Source organism: Sitophilus oryzae, unplaced genomic scaffold (genome assembly GCF_002938485.1).
Source record: "Sitophilus oryzae breed Bouriz unplaced genomic scaffold, Soryzae_2.0 scaffold_1396_pilon_pilon, whole genome shotgun sequence".
Taxonomy (NCBI): domain Eukaryota; kingdom Metazoa; phylum Arthropoda; class Insecta; order Coleoptera; family Curculionidae; genus Sitophilus; species Sitophilus oryzae.
The window spans coordinates 14,223,865-14,248,017 of NW_022146055.1; the positions used below are offsets into that span (position 1 = coordinate 14,223,865).

Consider the following 24,153-nt stretch of genomic DNA (forward strand, 5'->3'; position numbering starts at 1 on the left):
CTGCTTTATTTGAACGACCTATTCGGATTATCACTGATCTGTTTTCACATCTAAAATGTTCAGTGCTTATTGTCAAGAACGAGCAAGTATACCTGTGAAAGTAGCGTTGGTGCTTTAATTTAAAAATATCTCGGATCACAGAAAAAAAAACTGATCTATAACGCGATTCTGAAAAGCGCAATGTTATATGACTCTGGGGTATGGCTGTTAAGCAAAAAAAAACATAAAAAGAAGTTGTTGTCTACCGAAATGGACTTCTGGTGAAGATCAGCCCGAATCTCTCGTTTAAACAGAATTAGGAACGAGAGAATACATGAAAAAAAAAATGAAGGTGGATGGTAACATTGTAAAGATATACAAAAAAAAACAACTACAGTGGTACGGCCACATGTATGTACAACGAATGGCTGACGACAGAATACCAAAGCAAGTATTGCAGTAGACACCTAGAGACAAACGTAAACGAGGCTGACCTAAGCCTTCCTGGAATCAAGGATTCGACGAGCCATGTCGGAAGGGAACCTATACTATCAGGAGATATTGGGACAACAGACGAAGGACGCTGTAACAAGCAGATACATCCATACAAATTAGCGGTGGCAACGTGTAGAGCTGATAGTCAAATTGAACATTACAATTACACAATCCACAATTCACTGATGATCTCAACTCTAAAGGAACTCTAAATGATCTCAACTCTAAAGGACACAACAATATAAACATAAACAATATGCCAAATAAGAACACCGGAAAAACTTCAAGTGAATTCGTCCATAGATATCACTCTGAACCTCTGAACTTAAACAAAAAAAAATTAATTTAAATAAATTCTCTATATCAAAGAGCTACTACACGCTAAACGAATTCTTCCGGGACCTCAAAACTCAAGGCTTATCGGCAGATATATAATAATAATTCTTGAATTGAAATTGTTTTGTTTGTGTATAAATTCAGGTATATTTGTTTTATATTTGTCTTTGTGTAATTTTATATCTTAAAATTGTTCTTGTTTTCTGTATATATTCTTCGTGGAGATCCTATAATCTAAGTACCATTGTATTTATATTAAATGGAATTAATCAAATCAAATCAAATCAAATCAAATCAAATCAAATCAAATCAAATCAAATCAAATCAAATCAAATCAAATCAAATCAAATCAAATCAAATCAAATCAAATCAAATCAAATCAAATCAAATCAAATCAAATCAAATCAAATCAAATCAAATCAAATCAAATCAAATCAAATCAAATCAAATCAAATCAAATCAAATCAAATCAAATCAAATCAAATCAAATCAAATCAAATCAAATCAAATCAAATCAAATCAAATCAAATCAAATCAAATCAAATCAAATCAAATCAAATCAAATCAAATCAAATCAAATCAAATCAAATCAAATCAAATCAAATCAAATCAAATCAAATCAAATCAAATCAAATCAAATCAAATCAAATCAAATCAAATCAAATCAAATCAAATCAAATCAAATCAAATCAAATCAAATCAAATCAAATCAAATCAAATCAAATCAAATCAAATCAAATCAAATCAAATCAAATCAAATCAAATCAAATCAAATCAAATCAAATCAAATCAAATCAAATCAAATCAAATCAAATCAAATCAAATCAAATCAAATCAAATCAAATCAAATCAAATCAAATCAAATCAAATCAAATCAAATCAAATCAAATCAAATCAAATCAAATCAAATCAAATCAAATCAAATCAAATCAAATCAAATCAAATCAAATCAAATCAAATCAAATCAAATCAAATCAAATCAAATCAAATCAAATCAAATCAAATCAAATCAAATCAAATCAAATCAAATCAAATCAAATCAAATCAAATCAAATCAAATCAAATCAAATCAAATCAAATCAAATCAAATCAAATCAAATCAAATCAAATCAAATCAAATCAAATCAAATCAAATCAAATCAAATCAAATCAAATCAAATCAAATCAAATCAAATCAAATCAAATCAAATCAAATCAAATCAAATCAAATCAAATCAAATCAAATCAAATCAAATCAAATCAAATCAAATCAAATCAAATCAAATCAAATCAAATCAAATCAAATCAAATCAAATCAAATCAAATCAAATCAAATCAAATCAAATCAAATCAAATCAAATCAAATCAAATCAAATCAAATCAAATCAAATCAAATCAAATCAAATCAAATCAAATCAAATCAAATCAAATCAAATCAAATCAAATCAAATCAAATCAAATCAAATCAAATCAAATCAAATCAAATCAAATCAAATCAAATCAAATCAAATCAAATCAAATCATCAAAAACGAACAACTGATCAGTGCTTGGTTTATGCAGTTACATGAATACCTCGGGTAGTAGATAGTCTTTTGCTTGAAAGAGAAAGAACAAGCAGATTAACTGAGCTGACTGAAAGCAAACAGACAGTTTACTTTGATAAAACTCGTAAAGAAGCAAGACAGCCCAAGATAGGTGATTTGGTGCTTATCAAGAGAACAGCACCAGTAGTCATATCAGCCGTAAATTACTTTCCGTCTGCAGCGGACCAATAGTAATAAAATCCGAATTGTCACATGATAGGTACGTGGTAGAGGATATGGAGTCCACTTATTGAAACAAACGTAAAGTTAACTAAACGAACGGTGGCAGTGATACACTGGAAACATGTGGTGAAGTTTCAGATTCAGCTGCTAGTGAAAGATATGGTAAATATGGAGATTTAGTATTATCCGATATTTAAGCGTATTTATCCGATAATTAGGCGATATTAGGCGTAAGCCTAATGAAATCCGATTAGGCAAGCTCGGGACGAGCTTCTAGCAGGATGGCCGACTGTAAGAGTCTTGTTTTCCGTTAAAAAAATTGTTTATATTAAATTGTGTTATTTTAAGAAATAATATTTTATTTGATTCTCTAATTGGCTTTTCTTGACCGCATGTATAAAATGGTCGTTTCCTAGACGATGCGGTTTGCATTGTTGATGATTATTTTGCCTGACGTCGCCATTTATCAAAAAATATTAAATTCAGATTATAATTGTGTGGAAAATATTTCTGGGACTGAATAGAAGGAATGAAGTATTATACAGGTGAGTGTATTTTGTTCACTCACGGGCATTACTGGGATTTGTATGAGAGTAGTTTAATATTATTCAGTTAACAGTTATTGAGCTTTAGTAGTAGATAGAGAAGGGTATTTTAGTATTACTTTTCTGTGTGTGTGTTTTATAGTAGACAAGTGTTTATCAAAGGGCATTTTAATATAGTTTAGTTAAAAGATAGATGTTTATCAAAGAGTGTTTTAGTGTTATTTATTATAGATACGTAATGGACAGCTATTTATCAAAGAGTATTTTAGTAATATTTATTGGGTGTGATTTATAATACCTGGCAAATTATCAAATGGTATTTAGTATTATTATTTTGGAGTGTTTTATATTTTTACGTATGACTCAAATTGTTTAACAATAACATTAAGCTATGTCGCTTTGTGGCCATCCCTTTTGTGTGTGGGACAGACGCCTTGTCGCTTAGCGCGGAACAACAATATTATGCTATGTCGCTTTGTGGCCATCCCTTTTGCGTGTGGGACAGACGCCTTGTCGCTTAGCTACGGAACAACAACATTATGCTATGTCGCTTTGTGGCCATCCCTTTTGCGTGTGGGACAGACGCCTTGTCGCTTAGCTACGGAACAACAACATTATGCTATGTCGCTTTGTGGCCATCCCTTTTGCGTGTGGGACAGACGCCTTGTCGCTTAGCTACGGAACAACAACATTATGCTATGTCGCTTTGTGGCCATCCCTTTTGTGTGTGGGACAGACGCCTTGTCGCTTAGCTGCGAAACAACAACATTATGCTATGTCGCTTTGTGGCCATCCCTTTTGTGCGTGGGACAGACGCCTTGTCGATTAGCTACGAAACAATATTAAAATATTTAACTATTTTATATACTCGATTATGGTGATGTGATCATGTGCGTTTTCCAGTGATGCTCAAGTATATTTTATTTTTATAGATTGCAAATTGCGTGATCATAGAGTGAGAGCATTACACAAGTGTCCCGGCATCTAAGGTGAGTTTAGCTTCTTTTGTTTATGTTGTTTGAATATTAAATTGATATTAACACCATTCATATATTATGCTATATAAACAAAAAAAAATATTATATTTTTCTTACTCGCTCTTACATTATAGACATTGTAAATGATCGTAAACTAAAAAGTATAAAGTGTAATTGAAATCACTAATTTATTCCAATAATTGGGAGGTTCTGAATAAAGCTTTTACCTTTTCAACTAATTATATGTACTTCAAAATTTGCGAGGAATGTCATTTTCGCCTTTGATCATCACGCGTCAATAGAACATTGTGGTTAAACATCAAAAAGTTGATTGTTTTAGGCTTTAATAAAGGATATTAGGCTTTCTCTATGGATACAACTGACTACCGCAAGCTGTTGCTAAGAATAGTTATTTTTTATAAAAGGACGATAAAATGGTATTTTATAGAGACGATAATGCAGTTTGTTTTATTTTATCGTCGTGTATAAAACAATATTTTTTTTCCATAGGGAGTTACGTTTTAAAAAATATTCAGAAATTATTAATTCAAGGGATTTATTACGAGTAGAAAAAATATTCTGCTGGATTGGCGTTGGTATCTATGTAATTTGACAAACATAGTTGACAAATAAATAAAGCTGTCTCTTTAGTTGTCAGTTTTGAGTTAATATTTTTTAATTCTCTTTCCTGCCGATTGGTAATTGAATTGGAGCCAGAAATGGCTCAAAACGAAATAAGTAAATTACCAACAGATATTCAGTCTGATGAGGCGACAAACGCCATATCCAAACTACTTCCAATTAAATCCCGAATAACTTATGAAAAGGGATACAAAGATTTTCAAAAATGGAAGCAATTAAAAAACGTGCGAGAAGAAATAAAGTTTTTAACCTATCCTCGTTGTTAAATAATCATTTAATCTACCCTTACGGTTAAAGTACTATTTTATCTACTATTTTTGACAGATTTAAGGCAATTTTTGTTGCTATGAAAAAAATTATATTAATTTCTTAATTGGGTTTTTTAGACATTGAGAATGATCTTATTTATAGAAAACTATATTAAACTAAAAAGTATAAAGTGTAATTGCAACCACTAATTTATTCCACTAATTGCGAGGTTCTGAATGAAGGTTAAAACTTCATTTAGGACCTGGAAATTAGTGGAATAAATTAGTGTTTTTTAGCATAGAAGTTAGTGTCTGTTCCTCTAATTTCAATGTAAACATTCAGAAAATCAAAATTAAAATTAATGATAGTAATTTCCAATTCGTAGAAAAACTTAACAAACTTTTAATTTTTCTACTAATTATACAGGGTGTTCCTTATAATAACATGCTAATATTTAAGGGAGTGATCTTGGACCTATTCTAAGAGAAAAAGTTCATATGAATGTATTTCCTAAACATCTTAATTTCGGAGATACAGGGAGATAAAATTTTGCAAAAGAAAACTTTTTTTCATAATAACTCTAATTTTATTATAGATATCTTTATGAAACTAGATACACGTCTTCTATCAATCAAAATACTTTTTTTGATGTACAAACAATTTTATTTATTTCAACCAGTGTCGTCCATGCGGTCCATGCGGACTTCTTTTAAAATAAAAATTATTTTCAATATCTCCATTCATTTCTAAACATTTTTATCTCTTGATTTTTTTCGTCCGGTGCATATTTACTGCTTAAAAAATTAGTCAGTTTACTTCAGGGTCAAATCGCTGAAAATCTAATGCGGCGACTGTTGTGTGCAAGTCGTTTCTGCATCGGCTGGAAGGAAATTAAGAAATAAAACATTTATTTAAGAAATAAGTGCAAGTATTTTAACTGGTAGTATAGTTCAACCCCAGAAACACACTTGTGAGTTTTTTTTTGCGAAATTTTTTTTTTGGAAATTCGGAATTTTTTGAAAAATTTTTTGGAATTTTTTTAGTTTTTAGTTAAAAAAACATAATTTCCTTATACTATGGCAACATAGGTAGTAGATTAAATTTATAAAAAAGAAACCCAGAAAAGATCCAGTGGTTCTCAAAATTTTAAGAAAAAATATTTTTTTTGGAAATTTTCAAAGTAAAAAAACTCCGTTATTTTGGACTTATTTGAAAAACGATAAAGATAAAATATATTTTTTTTATAGAGATCTACCACCCCTTAAAATACTTGCACTTATTTCTGGGATACCCTGTATATATAATATACAGGGTGTCCCAGAAATGAGTGCAGATATTTTAACTGGTAGTATAGTTCAACCCCAGAAACACGCCTATGAGGTTTTTTTTGCGAAAAAAAAATGTTGAAAATTTTATATTTTTCTTGACATTTTCCGGCAAATGTTGAAAAACTTTTGAGTGCCACTGTTCACTCCCCGGGAAATTCGTTTAGCGGGCATAGAGAGTGTCGGAGAGAATGCAACGTTGCCACCTCCTACCATACCCACATTCTGCATGTTTATCTATAAATTCAATTATTTTAAGTTGCTACAGAAAAAAATACGAAAATTAATTTTATTCATATTAGTGTAGATTGCTCTACTAATTCTAGAGAAACGCGCAATATTCTAAATACTTTTTACAGTGGAGTAAACTGAAAAAATAAATCTTAACAATTATAGCTTCTTTTTTCGCCATATTAGGAAATATTTTCAATCGTTTTGAAACGATTGAAAATTAAAAACGATTGTTTATTGATAAACAATTATAAGCTTTAATGTTTAGTTAGAGCTTACCCTTTTAATGAAAGTGTTTTTTATCCAGCACACATATACGCAAACACATACACACCAAATATCTATTAAACTGAACATCACAAACCTATCACATGCCTATCACTTTTAAAATATTATTTAAATTTTTTCACATGATAATAATCAAACACTAAACTCATAAATACAATAAAAAATGTTAAAAAAAACTTGCTTTAATAACTACTTATATCCGGCTGCTGATGGTAGACAGTCCGGGGTTTTCTTCGACATCAAAACCGACGCAACCCCGACAACGATTTCGAAAACACTGAAGGAATTACAAATTACAAATTTTTATTTACGATTTTTTTGACTTAGCGTCCTCTACTCGACTGATGTATTACTATTATGGGTCAACGTTTCGGTGGTTGTATAAAGATAGATAAATCAATTTTCTAAATGTTTAATGTATGGAGTAGGGATATCCCAAAAATAAAATAAAAATACAAGAAAGAATTAAGGTAAAATCAAAGAATATTCTACGTTATCTAAAATATAAAAATATGGGAAGCCCCGACAAAAATCTGACACCTGATATTAAAGTGATAAACAAACATCGGCGCATGCGGCAGCGAGCACTTACACTTAATTTTTCAGTTCATTGCTAGATGGCCTTTTACTAGAGATGCACTGCAAACAAATATTCCAGCAAAACTAAAAATGTTTTTTCTTATTCTAAATTCTAACAAATAAATAAACCTGTAAAACTGTATAAATAAAATCGGTCTTCGATTTTAAAAAAAAGATCGATTATACCAAAAAATCGTTTGATAAAAATCACGTCGATTTGATAAAAATCGATTCGAAACGTACATCCCTAGTATGGTGCGTAGTTTAAGGTTATGTTTAAGGTTATTCGTGGGTTATTAAACTCGCACAAAAACAAAACAGAAAACAACAAAAAACAATGCAAACAATGCCAAATAAACCTGTAAAAAAGTACTTTTATTATTCAAAATGAAATATCATATAATTCAGTTGGTATACGAATATTTTTTGATTTATTTATAATGTTTTGTGTCAAAAATATGTGAGAAATGAGGTAAACAGTTCAATATAAAAAAACTCAAAATTTAAGTGAGGATGCAGTCAATAATCATCACATAAAACTACTTTCTACTTTTTCAAATTTGTCAAGCTTTCGAGAATTTTATTCCCATAATCAGGACGACACCCTGTATACTTAAAAATTTGCGAGTAATGCCATTTTGAACTTTAATTATCATCCCTCAAGAGAACTTCTGGTTAGAAGTGAAAAGTTTACTGGTTTATAAAGCAGTAAATTACAGTCTAATAATTAGCTTATAAGCTAATTATTAGGCTTTCTCTATGGGTACAACTGAATACCGCAAGCTGAAAAAATGGACTAAACACCAATCGGGTGCGTCTCAAAAGTGGCTAACCCCTATAACTTTTTTATTTTTGCAGTTAAAAAGACGAGATATGGTATGTTAGTATATGACATAAATTAGGATTGATTGACGTATTCAGTTGTTTTCGGTCACTTCCTGTTTCACCCGAAATGACTAAAACTTTTGATTTTTAAATGGCACCCTCGGTATTTTTTTACTTTATTCGATAGAAAATGACATTCTGAATAGAATGATATATCATATGTCAACTTTTGACATTTTTGCATATGGTTCATTTAAAATTATAACTTGCGGTTCGTAACGAAAATTTGACTCGAAATACCAAGTGTCTGGTATCAAATTATTCGTAAAAAAATGCTTTTTCCAAATATGCTAGTGCGCCACCCTCGTTCCATTTGAAAAAATTGAGATATGATAAAAAATACGATTTGGGCACTTTCTAACTGCCCCGGACAAGACACTAAAAACATTAGACGACCAAATCTATTTTTCCAAGGCTTCTTGATTAAGAATTAGTGTTTTTAACATAGCCATGGCACTCTAGATTGAATTTTATAATACAATTTTTTATTAAGCGAGAATGTCAAAAGTTGACATATGATATGTCATTCTATTCAGAATGTCATTTTCTATCGAATAAAGTAAAAAAATACGAGGATGACATTTAAAAATCCAAAGTTGTAGTCATTTCCGGTGACCAAAAACAACTGAATACGTCAATCAATCCTAATTTATGTCATATACTAACATACCAAATCTCGTTTTTTTATCTGAAGAAATAAAAAAGTTATAGATAGGGGTGAGCCACTTTGAGACGCACCCGGTATATTCAAACAAAAAAATATATATTTAACTTTCTTTTGCATTTGTATAAAAGTTTATCGTTTGAACTCGATGTTAATGTATTCGTAAACATCACTAATGGAAGAATAAAAGCCGCAATAATTAATGGTATTAACCATCAAGATAAAAGACACAATAATTATTGTTATTGGACATTATTCAAACATGCAAGGTGTTTTCTAACGAAAAAACAAACAAAACATCAAAAAGAAATACACAATATACCTACAGTATGTCCCCTTGTTCCTTGTTGTCTTTACAAGAGGAAAAACTTCTCTATTATTGATATTTTGAAAAAATGCATTCTTCATTAAAATTTTTGCTTGTTCTAAAATGGTTAATTTTTTTATACGTTTATACTTTTCCAAATTTCCATAACGTTTTAGAGAAAATTAAAAAAACAAAAATATGGTTTGAGATGAACCGCCTATTTAAAAATAGGCATATTTATTTAAATTCAAAACATTCATTTTTAAGACACTCTGTATACATAAACAACATTATTGATTTTTAAAATATTATTCACAAACTAGGGAGAGGGAAATCAGGCGACGAACAGAGATGATAGTTGTTAGAAAATAGCTTTTAGACCACCATTCGAGACGCATTGATGTTATTTTGGTTCGCAAGTTTTATGACAAAGAATGTTATTAAAGGTAAAGTAAATGTTTTCTAATTATTTAACTAATGTTAACTAAATCATATTATTTTGTTTTCTTGTAATAATTCTGTTCTAAAGCTTTTCCTTATTCATTTGATCTGACAAAGACAATATATAACATGTGTATGCATTTAATGGAATCTATTTATGCTGTAAATAATTTCAGTTTAAAAGTAATCTAAATAAAATCGTTTGCTGTTCCTTCGTGCCGATGTTTGTGGTTTGTGAGAATAAGGGCCTTGTTGAGTATACTAACAATTTTCGACCGTGCATGGGCGAATATCTTAGCTCGCAAAAGGGCAAACAAAAACAATAAATAGAATAATTTCTAAAGATTCTAATATATATAATTTCTAAAGATCAAAAAAGAAAAGCACCAAACCTTCAACTTTAACGTCGATTCCGCAACAAGGGACTTCGTACCTACGGGTGGGGACCCTTTAAACTAACAACAAACTCTTCAGTTTTGAACGATATAAATGTGGCATGTTTTGAATGTATTAAACTATAAACCCAGGTATGAGGACAGTTTCTATATTATTATTTCTCTTTTATTTAAGTTAAAATAATATAAGTAGTAGACATCGGGTATTGAAACGATAAATACGTACGTGCTCTATAGTAAAGTGTAATGTCCAAAAACAATTAAAAACAATAGTTAATATGTGTTATTGTGTTGTCCAGTTTAACAAATTTTAACTCTGTAAAAGAATCTACGTTCAAGAGGCTTGAAAAAGACATATACTGTCGAAACGTCGTCACAAAATAAAAAAATAATGAACAAAATCTAGAAACATCTTTGCAACCCCAACGACCTAAAGCCAAGAGTGAAAACAAAAAAATATATTTTTTTCGAATATGTCTATGAGCCAACCTCTTTCCATTTGAAAAAATTGAGATATGATTAAAAATACGATTTAGGCATCTTTTAACCGGCCAAGACAAGACACGAAAAACATTAGACAATCAAATCTATTTTTCCAATGCTCCTGGATTAAACATTAGTGTTTTTTCGTTTCGGTTTTGATTAAACACAGCCATGACCATGGCACTCGAGATTGAAATTATTAAAAAAAAACGATTTTTTTAAAGCGAATATGTCAAAAGTTGACATATGATATGTCATTATTTACAGAGTGTCATTTTCTATCGAATAAAGTAAAAAAATACCGAGGGTACCATTTAAAAATCAAAAGTTGTAGTCATTTCCAGTAAAACAGGAAGTGACCAAAAACAATTGAATACGTCAATCAATCCTAATTTATGTCATATACTAATAACATACAAATCTTGTTGAAAAAATAAAAAAGTTATAGAGATTTGAGACGCCCGCGCCGGTATAGGCGTAAAAGTAAATTATTGAAAATCACGTCACAAAAATTAACACCTTTGAGACGTTTGAAAAAAAAAATATTTAACAAAAATTGATACATTAGATATGTGGAGGGACCAAACAAATTTATTAATAAAAATCGGTCAAGTGCGAGTCGGACTCGCGCACGAAGGGTTCCGTACTATTCATTATCTATACAACATTAGACACCTATATATTATTATAAACTTTTTTTCCGATTTAGCTGAAATTTTGAATGCGCGTATAAATAATTTAAAAAAAAATGAAGAAACACATTATTAAAAATTGTATTAACCAATAATAAATATGTAAAAAGTAAAAATAAACATGTCAAAATTAAAAAAAAATTAAAAAAAGTCGCCTTGACTAGAATTCGAACCTGCCTTACTACGGCTCCAACGTCATAGCAGCGTAAAGTCCTAACGCTCCAAGAACTTTAAAGATGCTATCTAAAATTCTTACTTAAAAGATAATATTTAGTGAAAGTACTTGTTTATTTATAAACATTTATTTAATTCTGTTTTTAGTATTTGTTCTTATAGCGGCAACATAGACACATTATCTGTAAAAATTTCAAGTATCTAGCTGTAACGGTTCATAGGATAGACCTTTGTGACAGACGGACGGACGGACAGCAAAGTCTTAGTAATAGTGTGGTAATAGGATTCCCGTTTTTACCCCTTGGGTACGGAACCTTACCTTGGGAACCCTAAAAAGGATCAAATAACTAAAGATTAGTTTTGCCAAAGCAAAATCGATCTGAAAGAAACATTAAATGTATTTTTTTTTGTGTAATTGCCATAAGATGATTAAATAATTCATTAACCACAAATAATGAGTTTATTATTTTCATTATTTTTATATTTGAGTGAACAAATAAAGGGAACTGTTTTGCAATAAAAAATGTCAATTTTGATTTAAAAATAAATTAGTATCATAAAATTAATACGGGTTGCAAATTTATTTTTGCAATAGTAGGTAATAACTAATATCCGTTGGCTATGAAACAAACGAAGGATTTCAAGAATTTTCCCGTAGGTGAACAATGAAAAATATAGGCGTGGCGTGCCGACTGGGATCAACCAATGCTGTTTTTCATCGAAAAATCCAAGCTCCATTATGCAGCCAATGGGATTTTTTTTATTCCCAGTATGATGCTATTGAAATTTTATGAATAGATAAAATATTTATATAATAAAAAAAAAGGTTTATAACGATGGAAAACGCAGACACGAGATTGACGAGATTTAAATCCTTTTTTCCTGTAATCCGTAAGTTTTCTGTCCTTAGTATACAGGGTGTCCCAGGCTGAGCGTGCATTAGAAGTTTCTAGAGAACTTCAATATCTAGATCGGAGATTTTTTGCACATCATTGTTTTACAACGAGATCTATCGATTAAAAATATTTTCAATATGGCGGCACTTCCGGAAATACCGGAAGTTGACAGTAACTTTCTTATTTTAAATGGGTACCCCCATTTTTTATTACATATTTAAATTCTCTGTAAAATTTTATGAATTTTGATAATAAATACTTTATACCTAACATTAACCGTTTTTGAGAAAAAAAATATTTAAAATTTTTGGACGAAAAAAACTACCTGTCAAAAAAATTTGTATAGCCTAAAAGTCAAATTTAGTGATTACCACAGCCATTATGCCATAAAGAGAAGACATGTGGCTACCTATTTCAAAAATTGAATTGTTCAAATGTCATATAATAATGGCGGTATCTGTCATGGAGTTGAGCGATTAAAAAATTATCATAAATCATTTTTTTCCAATGGAAACCCACTTTTTTTATTTCACTAGTGCAAAGGTTTTCCAATTCGTTACTTTTTGAGTATACATGTTTCTATACCTAAAACAAATCGTTTTTAAGTTATTTAAGATTTAGTTTGAAAATATATTTCCTTGATTTTATCTAGCTTCCTTTGACATTAAGTGTCAAACAGTCAGACAATTTATTTCCTGTCTGTCAGAAATCGAATTATTTGAGTTTCCTATATTATAAATACTGCCTGCCCCCCCTTAAAAGTTTAAAGAGTGTATTTATAAAAACATATCTCGTATTTTCACTTTTTAGTGATATCTAATGGTTGATATTATTAATAATATGATCGAAAAAAAAACTTTGGTAAAGTTGGCTTGGAAATAATGATCGATAACATACTGCTTTTTGAAAAAAGTGTCACAATATGAATATGATATGGTCAGATCTATTGTTTTGCTTCACTTGACGTTTAAAGTCATAGGCTACTGGTTAAAATCAAGAAAAATATACGCTTTAAAACTAAATCTTAAATAACTTAAAAACAATTTATCTTAGATATCGGAACATGTATAGTCAAAAAGTAACAAATTGAAAAGCCTTTTCACTAGTGAATAAAAAAAAAGTGGGTTTCTATTTGAAAAAAATGATTTACGATAATTTTTTAATCGCTCAATTCCATGACAGCTGCGGTCATTATTATATGACAATCGAACAATTTCATTTTTGAAATAGATGGCCACATGTCTTCTTTTTATGTCACAGTAACTGCGGTAATCACTAAATATGACGTTTAGACTATACACAAAATTTTGGCAGACAGTTTTTTTCGTTCAAAAATTTTAAATATTTTTTTTCCTCAAAAACGGTCAATGTTAGATATAGAGTGTTAAATATCAAAATTCATAAAATTTTACAGAGAATTTAAGTATGTAATAAAAAATGGGGGCACCCATTTAAAATAAGAAAGTTGCTGTCAACTTTCGGCATTTCCGGAAGTGCCGCCATATTGAAAATATTTTTAATCGATAGATCTCGTTGTGTAGCAATGATGTACAAAAAATCTCCGAGCTAGATGTTGTAGTTCTCTAGAAACGTCTAATGCACGCTCAGCCTGGGACACCCTGTATACAAGGGTATGCCAACAAGGCATATTAATGTTAAAGTAAAGAAAAATTACTTCATTAACAAATATTTTTGTTCCCATATACAGTATGTCCCCAGATTACCTTTACAATAGGAACAACTTTTTTTATTAGATATTGATATTTTAAGAAAAATGCATTCTTCATAAAAAATGGTTGCTTGTTCTAAAATGGTTAGGTTGTAAGTCCTAAAAATTAAAAGGTGTTTCTATGGAAATATGATGTCGATTTCGTTCTTTGATAGATTGATTATAGTTAATATCAGGGGGGTGACAGTAAACCGGAAAATTGGAAACAGTTGTGGCGCGGTTCTACCCAGGCAGAAAGCATGGCCTTCTAGACTGTCCTAGACAAAAATCTGAATATTTCTATATGATTCCTGTCAATTTCTGCTACGGAACATTTTTATGCACGTCGGCGTCCTGTTCTTTTGTCTGTGTGTCAGCGTCAGCCCCCGAGGCCTCTGGCAAGGTCGGGCGCCATTTTAATTTTTGCCGTTTAGATTTGATTGGAAGTTTGTTTCTGATATTTCGGCTGAAATTTATAAGTACAAAGATGTTTTTTGATATAAAGTTCCTTGTTAACACTTTAATAAAGTATATATGATATTAATTACATGAAAAAATGATGAAATCGACGTTTCGGCGTGTAGCAGGTATGGGCCATATTATAGGTAAAAATAGGTAATATATTAACTGTTTTTATATTTTTTTAGCTTTAAACCCAAGGATCTTGGGATATTCTTTCAAGGATTTTTCCGTATCTCTACTTTAAAGACTGATCGGTGATTTTGAGCAATTGAAAGCAAGTTATACAAGGTAAATTATGATTATTGAACTATTATTAGCCTACGTTAAATTTCTACAAGATGAACAGAAATGCGTAATTACATATCACATAGGTACCTATTATGTATTTTCATAGCAATAATGCTATAAATCTATGTATGTAGATTATTTTTAAAATACAAATGAGGTATTAGATGTATATGTATCATATTTTTTATTCATTTTATTTTCATTCAAGTCCTGTTTGATTTAATTCACAAAAGTCTTATGTAGGTACCTATATTTATATTTTTTACATATTTTTTTTGATTCCAGGTTTTGTGTGGGTTCCGGTTGCCTTTTTCCTGCTTCCAGTTATTTATCCGTGAAGCTGTGAAAACATTTATTTATCTTCAAGTTTCTGTAAGTCAATGCACTGTTACTTTACTAATTCGCTTTAACACAGCATCTCTGATATTATTTAAATATTTAATATTGATACAGTAGTTTATTGGTTTATAGCTCTTTAATTGTGTTGATTTGCATATTTACATTGTTCTAAATTCCAAATAAATATTTTTGAGTAATTTTGTTGTATTATTTACTACTAGAAAGAGTAAAAAGTATATTAACCCTCATTTAAACCTCCTGAACAGCCCGCCATTAAAAACCGGAAACGGAAATAAATTTCATAAAATTGAAATTGTCATGTCTATGTCATGTCAAATGTCCCAGCCGCCATATCTGAAAATTAGTTACCCAGGCAGCCACGCTGTTTCCATAATTTAACATTGACTTGACACTTCTTCTTGTATTTATTATTTTATGGTTAATATTAATTTTGATTAACGTCATATTTTTTGTTAAAGTGTCACATTTTCCGATAACTAATATCACCCTTTCTGTAGCAATGAATTAAATACATTTTGTGCTTCTTTAACATTTAAAACAGCAAAAAATATTACATTAAGTCAAATTCTATCATGGGGAACTTACCTAAAAAATTAAATTAGGTTTTCTTTATTAGAAATTGGGGTGAACTGAAAAAAATTGGACACGTCGTGTGTTTAAGCATTTTTTTCAAAACGTGATATTTCCGTCAATATTCAAAAATACGTCTCTATTAATTTTCCGTTGTCTATCAAAATTAATAATTAGACGGTCCGCGCTGACGCTCCGCTCCATCTGAAAGCGCTCTTAGGAAAAATTCAATCTAATTTTCATGTTTTCATAGCCATTTTAGAACAAGCAAAATTTTTAATATAGATTGCATTTTTCTCAAATTGTTAATAATAATAGTATCACAGATAACAGATTATACCTAATGTTATAGTGATAGTATACCGGGTGCGTCTCAAAAGTGGCTCACCCCCATAACTTTTTTAGATATTTTCAGATAAAAAAAAACGAGATTTGGTATATTAGTATAGGACATAAATTAAGATTAATTGACGTATTTAATTGTTTTTGGTCACTTCCTGTTTCACCGGAAATGACTACAACTTTTGATTTTTAAATGGCACCCTCGGTATTTTTTTGCTTTATTCAATAGAAAATGACATTCTGAATAGAATTACTATACATATCATAAGTCAATTTTTGACATTTTCGCTTAAAAAAATCGTATTTTAATATTCAATCTAGAGTGCCATGACTATGTTAAAAACACTAATTCTTTAATCAAGGAGCCTTGGAAAAGTAGATTTGATCGTCTAATGTTTTTAGTGTCTTGTTCTGACCAGTTAGAAAATGCTCAAATCGTATTTTTACTCATATCTCAATTTATTCAAATGGAACGAGGGTGGCTCATTAGCATATTTGGAAAAAGCATTTTTTTAAGAAAAATTTAATACCACACGCTTGGTACATATTTCGAGTAAAATTTTAGTTACGAACCGCTAGTTATAATTTCAAATTTCAAATAAACCATAAATATGTGAAAATGCTAAAAGTTGACATATGATATGTCATTCTATTCAGAGTATTATTTTCTATGGAATAAAGTAAAAATATACTGAGGGTTTCATTTAAAAATCAAAAGTTGTAGTCATTTCCGGTGAAACGGGAAGTGAATGTATGAAAAACAATTGAATATGTCAATTAATCCTAATTTATGTCATATACTAATATACCAAATCTCGTTTTTTATCTGAAAAAATAAAAAAGTTATAGGGGGTCAGCCACTTTTGAGACGCACCCGGTATGTTGTTTAAACATTTTCAAACGTTCCAAATAATATAAAAAGATTTAAAAGTAATGCCTTGTAAGTAATTATATATTGAGGACCGAGGAACTATGGTTACGCTCGTTGAATTTGACACTTTATGTCAGTTTAATAGGTAATATATTTTCGTACTTTTGTGCTTAGGCGTAAAAGTGCTTTACTTTTATACCTAGGCGTTAAAATGACATTTTACAGCGCTTCCAGATAGGGCGGAGCCTCCGCGACGGACCGTCCGTCGTGTTTTTTCTAGATAGCCGTCGGACGAACTCCGTCGGGCGGAACATACGCTCCCATGTGAAATTGTTCATATAAACTCATGGTACTTGCTCGAAATCGCGGACGCTCCGTCGCAGACGGTCCGCTCCATAAATGGTAAGCGCTGTAATGGTGCGTCTAGACCTGAGGAGTCGAGTGCGAGACGAGAGCAAGACAAGAGCGAGGCAAGAGCAAGACGAGTGCGAGACGAGAGCAAGACATTTTCTATCCATTTTTTGACGCAAGCCTGAAGCGAGACAAGCAAGTTGGATCATAGTGAAGAGTGACCGGTTTGTGTAAACATGTCCGATGAAAAACCTGCAGCAAATAATAATGCATAAGTAGTAAATTTTTGTATCTTTAACATGATATTTGGTTTGTCGTATATATTTTATTCATCGTCGATTTTTTACCCTTTTACCCTTCATTTGTTTCGAGACACGACGTCTTTTACAAAATTCGTTTTTTAGAACAAAATGTTAAATAGAAATGTTATAGGAAAGGTTAAAAAGCACATTTGAAAATTACTGTAGAGTATACAGGGTACATACTTCAAAAAGTGTTACGGATATAGGTATGTTTTAATGGGAGTACCCTAGTTTTTATTTAATTATTAGATTCTACGTACTATTCGGTAATTTTTTTTGCATATCATATTACCTATATATCTAAAATAATAGATTTTGTAATAATTCAATTTGTTTAAAGAAATGTTAGATTTCGGTACGGTAAAAAGTGTCAGTGATGCATAATTTGTAAATTCTATTAAAAAAAAAATGATAATACATACGGTGTTCCATTTAAAAAAATTGAGATTATTTAATTTTAAATAGTCGAAATTCATAAATATATGTTGAACACACTGTAGCATGTAACTCAAATGTCTTTACCTATATCTTTTTCTTCGTCCCTATAAAACTATCCTAACAAATTTTAGAACTCCAATTTCAGAAACAATAGCATGTCTGACAATTTTTTACGACACTGAAGTCTAATATTTTTTGTATAGTCAAATTGAAATATTACAAAAACTATTAGTTTTAGGGGTATACCGTTTTAGATATATATATAACATTATACCTGGCATTATACATAAAAAAAGTTATAAAATTTTACGCAGAATCTAAAAATAAAATAAAAAATAGGGTATTACATTTAAAAAACCATGTTATATCCGTAACACTATTTTGAACCACCCTGTATACTCTATAATAATTTTAAAATGTGTATCTTAACTTTCTCTACAGTTTTCTATTTTTTTTAATAATTCTTAAACACTTTTTAATAATTCTCTTTTATATTCTTCCCAATGTTTTATTCATCGATTGTGAAATATCTACCCATGCATCGTGTTTATTGTTTTTTTTAATATTCTTTATCTTTTGGATTCTTTATATTAATTTTGCTGTATATAAATCGATAAATTTCAGCTGATATTTTTCCGTCCAAGTCTCCATTTCAATATGCACTAATATCAGAGCTAATGCTAATATCTCGCAGTCGAGCGTGGAGCGAGCCTACCAAAAACACGTCCAGACTTGGCCGCGAGTTTTCTTTGATCTCGGCCGTCGAAAAACCGCCAGGGGACGGATAGCAACGAGGCTCCATGGGTTGTCTCGCGAGACGGTCGCGAGGCTCTTACGAGACCCCTCCACCCTTTGAAAAACACCACAAATTTGGAATGTCTCGCGCTCGTCTCGCACTCGACTCCTCAGGTCTGGACGCACCATAACAGCGCTTTCAGATGGAGCGGACCGTACGCGCGGAGCGTCCGCGCGGATGTTTTTTCAATATAGCTCATCCGGACGGAGCATACGCGACCCATGTGAAATCGTTCATATAAACTCATGGTACTTGCTCGAAGTCGCGGACGATCCGTCGCAGACGCACCGCTCCATCTGAAAACGCTGTTATGAACAATTTCACATGAGTCGCGTATGCTCCGTCCGGATGATTTCGTCCGACGGCTATCTTGGACAAACGCGACGGACGGTCCGCGCGGCACTCCGCTCCATCTGAAAGCGCTGTTATATAGGCAATAACGTCGCAAAAATTAAAACTTTTTTGTGACGTTTGAAAAAATAGCAACGTTTGAAATTGTTTAAAAAATTATTCGTGGCGTTTGAAAAAAATAGCATGTTCTATACGGAGTAAAAATTACTTTTTGTGCCTCGCCTGTAATGTCGTACGACGTACAGCCTCGTCACAAAAAGTATAATTTTTACTCATAATAAAACAATATACTATTATTTGTACTTTTGTGCTTAGTCGTTTACTGCTTAACAAACTTAATCATTAAAATGACAAAAATTAATACTTTTGTAACGTTTGAAAAAAAAGTCCTTTTGACTTGGAGCGACCGACTTTTTTCGGAATAATATATCGGTGGCCGATTTGAAAAAGTGACACCCAGTCGCCGAAAGGAAAGGGGGATGAAATCTATATTTTTTAATATAAAATGTTTCATAAAGCACATAGAAATCATAAATAATGTGTTGGTTTATTTTAATTCTGGCAATAAGATAAAAGAGAAAAAAAAGGTCTTTAGCTATTAAATTCTACTATAGTGTGTCCAACGAGAGTAATAGACCTTAAAAATTCTCTTTTATTGTATTGCTATATAGAATTAAAAAAAATGAACACATATTATTTGTTGATTTACTTCCATGTGCTTTATGGAACATAAAATTATAAAGTATATCCAAAGAATTAGGGAAGTTTTCGACAGACTAGATCCAAAAATGACAGAAAATACAATTTACCTGTCAATTAAAATGACAGAAACAACTGTTGCTGTCACGTGTCCAGTCATTCGACAGACTTTATCTCCAAATATCTTTAGGAAAATGACACTGGAATTAATTTCTTTTATAATCATCTTGGAATATTTTTTTTATAATACCTACCTAAGTAATTACACTGAGTATAGTTTGTCCAGTAAAAGAACACAAGGACATTGTGGTTGCCTGTGATTTTAATTCACAGGTCAGTTGTATTGTCCAGCATTTCTTGGATACCGTCTGTTGAAATCCATCCAGAATCGTTGCACGGATAAAATTTATGTTACAATTATTATTATTTTTAATTATCAAGTACTTCAGTAAACTTTTTGATCATACAGAGGAGAGAGATAATATGCAAATATAATAGACAGAGCTAGCCTAGATGATATACAAAAATTAGAAATGAGAACTTTACATCCCCCATATAAAATTTTAGTTATAAAAAAGTAATACCAAAATGTAATTTTAAACGTGCCTTCTGGTCTATCCCCTTTAAAATAACAGTCTTCTAGCTGTCTCTCTCGTACACACGTAAAACATACCTAAGAATGAAAAGAAAATTCTAGTAATGGGTTCTTCATAAGTAAAAGTCTCAGACGTACGTTCTATATTGACTTTTTTTCTATATTTTGCCATATCTTTTCACAAATTCTATATTAATGCTATATTTTAATAATTTGTCAAATAATACTTTTTGAAAGCCCATAAATACTGAAATATCCGTCACAAAATCATTAAAATTGCAAAAATAACAACACATCATCTGTCCCGTACAACGTGCCACATGCTCTTGCGCAGGGCGTAGCTAGATTGCTACGCGTGCTTATTCCGTCTCTTTCTGTTCAAGCGACCACCCCTGTTTTTAGGAAGATAGATCGATCCGGACCTGTTTCGAGTAGAAGTTCAACCAAGATGTCGACGAAATGGCGCTTTTGACGATGTAGTATTTGTATTTTCTGTGTTTAAATTTATCTCTAACGACAGTGATTCGAAAAAAACATTTTTCCAAAAGATTTTCGTGTGCAGAATCGAAAAAAATTGTGTCAAAACTATTATCGACCTTCTAAAGGGAGATAACGGTTAAAAACTTACCACGTTTTCGTTTGACAAAACAATTAATTTTTCCAAAAATTGTGAAATTACTTCTTTTGTTTCGGTAGAAAAGTAATCGCAATAGTTTTAGATGACGTAGCCCAATGTGCAATATGAGCGACTAACTTCAAACGGCTTGGATTTTTGGTAAATAAGTCATATTTTTAGTTATGACTATTGTGGGGTAAATTTGGGAACAGTGATGTGAATCTCGAGAAAAAATTGTGTTCAATGTGTATGCTATGGAAGTACACTCCATGAGATTAGATCATGGGTCTATACAGACTAATAACATGCCCTACTCTCAAAGACAACCTCCAAATCATAGGTAAGTTATTTATATAATACGGAAATATAGCTATATTATTCAAAATGTGTAACTTTACTAGACTGTCTATAGTATAATCTCTTTACCAAGGAGTTATGTATATCCGCTGTATTTTAATCATAATTTTCAACATACGGTAACAATTTAACAACGAATATTAAACGTTATACTTTATTATTAGGTATTTAGACACATCTCTGTAAGATTGAAAAGAGCTTGTTTAAAATGTAATCTGTTTAGCTACCAAAGTGACGAAGAACATAACAATATAATATATTGCATACATCATTCAATATGTAAGAAAATTGCTCCTTTACATTCTGTTCTTATAAATTGAGAATTTTAGCGTTTTTAATTATGAACTTTTGATATAAATAACATAATATTATGCTTAATAATTATTCTTCTAACATAGTCATATTTTTTTGGATAGTTAATAAGTGAACCATACATAATAGGTATCATAATGAACATAGGTATTTTAAAAATATAGACAGCATACCTATTATTTATATCCTAATGATTTAATATAAGTAAAACGAAGATCTACGTGAGATGTATGTTAAAATATACGAAAATCAACAAGAAATATATTTTTTAATTAAATTTGGAAAAGAAATTTAGGGAGTACTAAATTTAGTGCTTAATCTCTAGCCGCGAACTGTAAAATTACTTACATAGCAGCCTGCTTTTTCCACGTCAGCAACATTTCGTATTTGGGATTCAGTTTCGCTGTGTAATATTCAGATTTTCTTCGATGTCAGCGAATACGGAGTCTTGCCGAGTTGCAAAACAGCAAAGGTCGTCTGTTGGTTGAAAATGTATTTAACTTGAGACTTTTTATTCATATAATGGGCATTTTGTTAGTACCTATGTAGTATATAATTGTTATCAAGAGCTTTGTCAGTGCAGTTAAACGTAAAATGAATCAATTGAACATAAATGTATACCTAGTAATAACCATAAACCATAATATACGCCACTAAGAAAATACTTTTTTGTGGAATTTAGGCTGTAGGAGTATTATTGTTTTCCTTTTTTTTATTGAATATTTCGAAATGTATTGTACTGCAGCTAAATTACTTATAATGGTTTACAATTTTCCAAAGAAAGATATTGAATATTCTATTTTTTTCTACCTAGATACCTATTATTACAAAGAAATATGGTTTAATGTTTTATATTATCCTATGATCGAAAAAAAACGGCGTTCAGATGGCCCGGAAATGATGATCGACAACATTGCCCATAAAATGATAGCGATCTTCATTTTATAGGCCTCGCTGACACCGTTTTTTTTCAGTCATCTTGAAATTAGAATGGTGTTTGTTCCAAAAAAGTCCAAAATTGGTCCAAGATATCCATGTCTTCTTTCGTTCATAATTTCTGTACCTTTTTATAGATTTCTGAAAAATAAATTTAGGTATTTCAAACAACAAGAAATACCTAATCTCGTATATAATATACCTAATTAGGGTTTCCAAACCGGGGTCCCGGAAATCTCGAAAAATGTAAATGTCCAATCAAAAATCATTCGGCGTCATACACTTTAGTCTTTCAAAGATCATATTTTATTTATAGGTACTAAGTAAGCAGATCGTCAATATTTGAAAGTTATATTTCCGTGTTTGCTGTATTTTATTTTGTTTTCCATCAAGAGTTTTATTTTTTTTACTTACTAAAAATATGAATGTTACTTTGATTTGCCCGTTTTAATAAAGTTCTTTTCTCATTTTCTTTTTGACGTAATGTACCTGCATTTTTATCACGTATTTATTTCTTTAGATTAAATTTCTCATTCTGATAATAATTAATCCGGGATCCCGATCCCGAAATTTGGAAACCCTAGAAGTTATACTATCAATTACATTGGTCTTTAGTTAATATTCGGTGGTCTTATAGAGTTAATTTTTAAATTCTAAGATAATAGATATTTTTTTCATCCATAACTATAACAAGGTATTGTTACAAAGCCTAATATAGTACAATTCTTTTAAAAGTACCTCAATATGGCCGACCTAGTTAGGAAAATTGGCAATTTTTTTTTAATGAAAAATAAGTTGGCGTTAGCGAATTAAGAAATTGATTTAATCTTTGGTTAACAATAACGTTTTTCAGGATTGTCAAGTTGACGTTAAAGTTAGGTTATTAGGTGGTTGTCATAAATAAAACATAGATTATTGAAATTATTTAATAAGAATAAAGGTATTTTACAGCAGATTCGAAAAGATTTTACTTAAAGGTATTTTATAAACTTTCTCAGTGAGAATATTAACTCCCCTGTTTCTTATATTTCAGTTAAAGGGACGTAAGAACTATAGGAAGTGAATTTTTGTTTTCATGTTTTGACGATATCTGAGAGTTCTTAGAATTATCAAGATTATTGAATAATTATAGTCGTTTAATAAGTGAAATTAATAGAAGACTTGGAAATAGGATGATTCGTTTCATAGAGTTCGTAGTTTGATGATTCGTTTCGTAGTTTATAGATTACCTCATTTCTCTTAATTTGTTTTTATTTCAGTACAGTTAATCACAAATTGAATTGATGTGTGCAAAAACAGCTATATATTTTCAAACATCTTATTTAAATAGTTTTTTTTATATACTGTTAAACTGTTTCAACTACAAAGTCTTTAGCAAAAAGTTATAAGGTAATAAATTTTGTAGATATAATTTATGAAAATTTATATATAAAGTTTAGAACACAATCCTCTGAGGGAAAAAGACATACT

The 24,153-nt window shown here is 30.6% G+C and overlaps 1 protein-coding gene and 1 long non-coding RNA gene across 2 annotated transcripts in view; both read left to right on the plus strand.

Moving 5' to 3' along the window:
- Positions 1-3,016: 3,016 nt before the first annotated feature.
- Positions 3,017-4,090, plus strand: LOC115876101. Its single transcript, XR_004049095.1, has 2 exons — positions 3,017-3,101; positions 4,034-4,090. It is a non-coding gene; the product is annotated as an uncharacterized LOC115876101 (long non-coding RNA).
- Positions 4,091-20,868: 16,778 nt separating this feature from the next.
- LOC115876081 (nuclear receptor corepressor 1) overlaps positions 20,869-24,153 on the plus strand; it is a 224,823-nt gene continuing 221,538 nt past the window's right edge. The window contains exon 1 of the mRNA XM_030891772.1: positions 20,869-21,418. Within this exon, the coding sequence (XP_030747632.1) occupies positions 21,333-21,418 (86 nt within the window). The 5' untranslated portion in view covers positions 20,869-21,332. The remainder of the gene's footprint in view (positions 21,419-24,153) is intronic.